This window comes from Hydra vulgaris, chromosome 05 (genome assembly GCF_038396675.1).
Source record: "Hydra vulgaris chromosome 05, alternate assembly HydraT2T_AEP".
NCBI lineage: Eukaryota > Metazoa > Cnidaria > Hydrozoa > Anthoathecata > Hydridae > Hydra > Hydra vulgaris.
Genome location: NC_088924.1, coordinates 33,057,172 through 33,063,171, shown reverse-complemented (window position 1 = coordinate 33,063,171; position 6,000 = coordinate 33,057,172). Strand labels below are relative to the sequence as shown.

The 6,000-nt window shown below is 25.5% G+C and overlaps 1 protein-coding gene across 1 annotated transcript in view; it reads right to left on the bottom strand.

Annotated features, from left to right (window-relative positions):
• Positions 1–204: 204 nt before the first annotated feature.
• LOC100203602 (plastin-3) overlaps positions 205–6,000 on the bottom strand; it is a 61,463-nt gene continuing 55,667 nt past the window's right edge. Inside the window, exons 12-13 of the mRNA XM_065797948.1 lie at positions 4,586–4,729; positions 205–546 (exon numbers count right to left, since the gene is read on the bottom strand). Coding sequence (XP_065654020.1) covers positions 397–546; positions 4,586–4,729 — 294 coding nt within the window. The 3' untranslated portion in view covers positions 205–396. The remainder of the gene's footprint in view (positions 547–4,585; positions 4,730–6,000) is intronic.

Here is a 6,000-nt window from a genome sequence, read left to right as displayed (position 1 = left end):
GAGTGGAAACTGACCTTTAATTTGTACGGAAAGTAAACCATAAGTTTTTACGGAGAAAGTGTCTCTGCCGTCTACGTTAAATCAACGGCAAATTCTTCAACAATGTAACTTTAAAATTATAAGTTACACTGTTAAAGAACTTGCCGTATTTCTATGTTTGAAATCGCAATACATCTTATATAAGGTAAAAAGTACCTCAAAGACTAGTCAAAATAAGTATTTAAATAAAAAGATGTATATAAAAATGTTAAAACAATAATAATAAAAAAAATTACATTATTAGTTATTAAAAAAAGATTTTTAAATTATTTTGGTACTATTAAAAAATATAGTTTAAATAACCAAATAAAATTAATATCGGTTAATAAACAACAATCGAAAACATTAAAAGACATATTAGCCTTCCAGGCCTCTCGCCACAAGACTTGCAAAAACTGTTAGTACCATCTTTGGCTTCACTTCTACAAGATCTTCAGCTAACGCATATGTTCGCGCCCCAATCTTTCGACACATAGAGATAGCATAAAGGGCGTTCATAAGTCGCTCCTAAAGATATATTTATAAAATTATAAAACAAATATTAAACCATATTAGGGCGCGACAAAGCTAATTCGGATTCTCTAAGTAAATACTTTTAGTTAAAATGTTTCTACCTCCCCAGAGCCGAGGTGGCCAGTACAGTCAAAAAGACACTTTAAAAAAAAAAAAAAAAAAAAAAGTTGTTACAATCCTTCCTTTACCTCCACCTTCAAAATCTCTATTATTTTAATAAAAGATATAGTATATATTTTATTTAAAGAAAAATTGATTATAAGTTTTACTACAAGTTAAATGCAGCATGATAACAGTTTGAAAAATCTCTCCCCCCCTCTCTCTCTCCGCCTTGACATACTACATCAAAAGTATCAGTTTTGCTGTCATTGAATCCATTATCATCAAGGTTATATGTACTCTTATTGGTTGAACTTTGTAGGTCTATTGATTTATCTGACAAAGTTCCTTGAAGGAAAGTTTCTTGCTATCTCTCTCTTTATTGCCCTTTTTTTAAAGTTTCTTTACAATTCTTGCTTTTTCTGTAGATGCAAACATTTCTTTTTCCGGGGTATCTGTGGCTGTTATTAATCCCCCCTTCGTTAATGATTGCATAAATAGAAATATACAAACCTTTTATAATTGTTCATAGAGAATTATGTAGCAATCGTTACAATAGGATCGAAGGAGACTTCAAACAGTTTTCGAAGTTAGTCCGAAGGGGTGTATAAAAAAATTCAAAGAAATTGCTAGAAATTCATTTATAGATTATAAATGCTTACAATTCCATTTGTCCATGGTGACTGTTTATTCTAAACCGTTTATTTTTTAATAGGTTTACATACATATATATATATATATATATATATATATATATATATATATATATATATATATATATATATATATATATATATATATATATATATTTATATATATATATATATATATATATATATATATATAAATATATATATATATATATATATATATATATATATATATATATATACATACATATATTATTCCGGGCTGACAATATATATTATATATATATATATATATACATACATATATTATTTCGGGCTGACAATATATATTATATATATATATATATATACATACATACATACATATATATATATATATATATATATATATATATATATATATATATATATATATATATATACATACATATATATGTGTTATATATATATATATATATATATATATATATATATATATATATATATATATATATATATATATATATATGTGTTATATATATATATATATATATATATACATATATATATATACACATACATATATATATATAATATATATACTGTCACCCGGAATAAAAGTGTCGTATACGACACTGTGTCTGTAATTAGAAATTTGCATTCAAAGTTTAAAGTACAAAATCTCTTTATGTAAATTTAATTACATGTTGAAATTTAACAAAGTTGACTAAAATCAATACAAGTTTTTTTTTAAATTGTTAAAAAAACAAAAACCCCTGTAACTAAGAGCACTGTTTTTCAAATTCGACAAATGTATTTCGAAATCAGAACATTTTGTCGGAATACAATTTTCAAAGATGCAATTAATTTGATAGTAGGTGATTTAAGGCTAAATTTATTAATGTTGTAACTAACAATGACTTATAACTTTAGTACAATTTTAGTTTCACTGTCCTTTGCATTTTTTTACTTTAATTCATTCCCGGTAACCATTTTATCGGCATTATATTTAAAAATATGCAGTTTTAATCTTTAAGTTTCTTATATAGAAATTAATAAGCTTCTTATACAAATATACTTATTAATACATTGAGTATGATGTAAGATTTCACTTCATTCATTTATAAATAACTAAATATTCACAATTTTTTCTTTTTTTACATTATGCAATTTTTATTAATATTATTTATTTTTCAATAGTTAAAAATAAAAGAACTAATTTATCACACATATCTTTTAATTTGTCTGTGAAAAATGATATAAATAAGTTAAACCTTAAATATAAAAAACCATTTCCATTATTGTACCTTCTTTTTTTTTACAATAAAGAAATAAATACAATGTTTATTAAAATATTTTACAAAGTGATTTATTTAATTGTTCAGACTTTGTGATTTAAAAAGAGTATCATAAAATTCAAGATCATCACCAACAAAATATTTAACAATTGACTCAAGGTCATTAATTTTTTTTGTCTGAGAGCAAAAAACGTGTAGAATCATTTTTTAATGGAGGAAATTCTTTCAGAACTTTCTGTTTATTCTTTCTCTGAGGGGTACCTTTTACCAATCTTTCTTCAATTAACGGACTAGAGAACGATTTTTTGAATTTAATATGAAAAGGCCATGTTTTTCACGGCACATTAGTTTTACCTTTGCAAAAGGCACTTTATGGAAATATAAAGACTTGGAAGCAAGTTTGAAGTTTTTGAAGTCATCTTTGTACATTTGTATGACGACTTTCAATTCTACTCCAGAAGTTTTTTCAATAGAGACAGTAATTTGAAGGTAGGAGGACAGTAAATCTCATGTCTTAATTTTTTCTCAATCACACTATGCGCAGTGACAATATTCTGCACTGATTTATGAGCAAGTTCACTATACTTCTGTTCGATGAGTGGTATTCCGCTTTCATTTTAAAAACTTTTTATTGCCATAGATACAATTGAGTTGTTATTCTGGGAAACACAAGAATCAGACTACAAAACAATTTGATTAATTGATATATTAGGACAGTCTTGAATAATTAACTTTAATAGTTTATACAGACAACTTGCATGTTCATTTGCACCTCTACCAGCCATAGATTCATTCTAAAGTGCACAATAAGTTTTGTTATTCAATGATAAGTGGGCTGTGAAATTATAACGATTTAATTTTCTTTTATAATAGAATACAGAAATATTAGCAATTGGAAGGGGAAATATTTTTTCTAAATCAAAAGTTATAACTGCTGTGGTTTTGCAATCTCCATTTGCAACTTTCGCTAGGTCACATTCTCTTTCTTGTCTAGTCAATAGCTTATTCTTTCTATGCTGCAGTATTTTTTGATCATCTTCTTTGTTAACATAAACCGTCAAGTTATCAGAAAAACCTCATAAAATTCAGAAAATTCAATATCTAATAAAAATAAAAGATGATGAGGGAGGGGAGAATTTTAGTCTAATAAACAGGATGAGCAGAGGGCAATAAAAATAGGTGGGAGTTTTTTTACAGAACACGAATAAATTAATTTTAATTCTTGTGTGACTTGCAGTCAAATGCGGATTTTAAAACAAGTTTTATACATTGGTGATAAATAAACGAAAACCTTATTTTTGACAAACTGAAGTTTACGAGATTTTTTTAAATCAACGATTTTTAAAGCCTGATTGCACTAGAAGTTTTTATTCTTATCAGTAACTAATATATATATATATATATATATATATATATATATATATATATATATATATATATATACTCTATATTTAGCTTTTTTAAATTCTTATTGTTAATAACAAGTAAGAATTATTAAACAGAGGGTGATGGATATTAATATAAGGACTGAGCATATATATATATATATATATATATATATATATATATATATATATATATATATATATATATATATATATATATATAGGTTTTAATAAAACATATATCATAATAAAGCCTGATCATATTTTGGTTATATATATTGGTTTTGATATATATAATATGTATTGATATTTGATATATATAATATATATTTAATATATATAATATATATTGGTTTTGATAAACATATCATTATTGGGACTGAGCACATATATTGATTTTTATAAAACATATATCAATACAGACTGAACAAAATATATAGAATATATATATATTTTGACAAAACATATATCAATATATTTTGACAAAAACTTTGAAACAAAACTTACACAAAAATCAAAATTTTTCAATCATCATTAGGTAGGTCTCATAATTATTAAAGTTTTTTAGTTTTACAGCATTCAATAAAAAGTTAAAAGTTTTATAAAAAATTGGAAAACTTACTTCTTCATTTTCACCTTTGGTAACAAGATCATATTGAATAGATTCAGGTACTATTGCATCCACAAGATCAATCACAGCAAGACTTGTAGATATTGATGGATCTTTAAATGAAGTTATTGAAGAGGTTTTACCAGCATCACTTAACTAAAAAAAATTTAAAATCTATTTCATAAAACTTTTAATGATTAAATTTAATTGGGAATTTTTGTTTCTCTAATTGGGAGATTTTTTTTGTGTGTGTTAATTCACCTCCTCAAGGCTGAGAAGGCCACTACAGACAAGGAGGCTTCTTATTTGTAGTATAACCCTCTGTCAACTCTATAATTCCGAAACACGAACCTTGACGAACAAGGCCGCTACGCGGAGAAACGAGTTGAGCGTGGTACTAACAGGGACGTGGTGGGGATCGAACTCGGAACCTCTCGCTTATGAAGCGAGCGCTCTTTGACTACACAACTACCACATTTACAAATATACAAGATATTATTTTCTTAGTGTCTTAGGTTTGGTAATTATGTTTTACCAAACTTAAGACACTCATAATCTACAATTAGTAGTACGATGCTATTTCTATAAAACTATTTTTGCACAATAGCCTATTATGGCTAACTTAAAATACATGCAAAACATTATAGAAAATTACATGAATAATTCATTATAGTTTATTGATCAGAAGTAATAACCAAAACTGATTAGGTATTTTTTGATAAACAATTAAATATTTATAAATTTGCCCTCAGCAAATAAAAGCAAAAAAAAAAAAAAAACTACTTTTGCCTCTTTAACTTTTATTTTGACATTTAAACTTTTAAACATTTATTTTCTTCTTCAATTTTTTTTTTTTTTTGAATTTTATTAGTTTTGTCATCAATATTTGCACTGTTAAAAACATTTTTACATATTTAGCTTAAAAACCAAAATGTGAATTAGGGTAAGTCAAAAAAATTTTTTATGAAGCATTCCTAAAAACTTGTAGCACCACCTAACAAACCTGGAAAAAATAAATGTTTAATTCACTACCACCCTCAGCTAAAATGCAAACATTAACATGATCCTGCACTTTATTATAAGATATTTACTTAGAAAAGGGTGTTCAAATTTGAATTGTTTTCTTAATTCTTTAATAAAACACATAATTTTTTGAAATGAGCAGATATTTTTATTGAATATTAAAGTAGACACATGGCAGTTTATAATGGAAAAGAATATCAGATAAGTGACCACCTCTTGCAGCTCTACAGGCCTCCGATCTTCAAGTAAAATTTTCCAACACTTGATGACATAATTGTGGTTCAATTTGAGTAATTTGCTCAATTATGTTTTCTTACAGATGTAGGATGGTTTGAGGATTATTAGTGTAAACTTTGCTTTTCCCCAAAAGCAAAAACCTTTAAAAAAAAACCCATGTCAAAAGA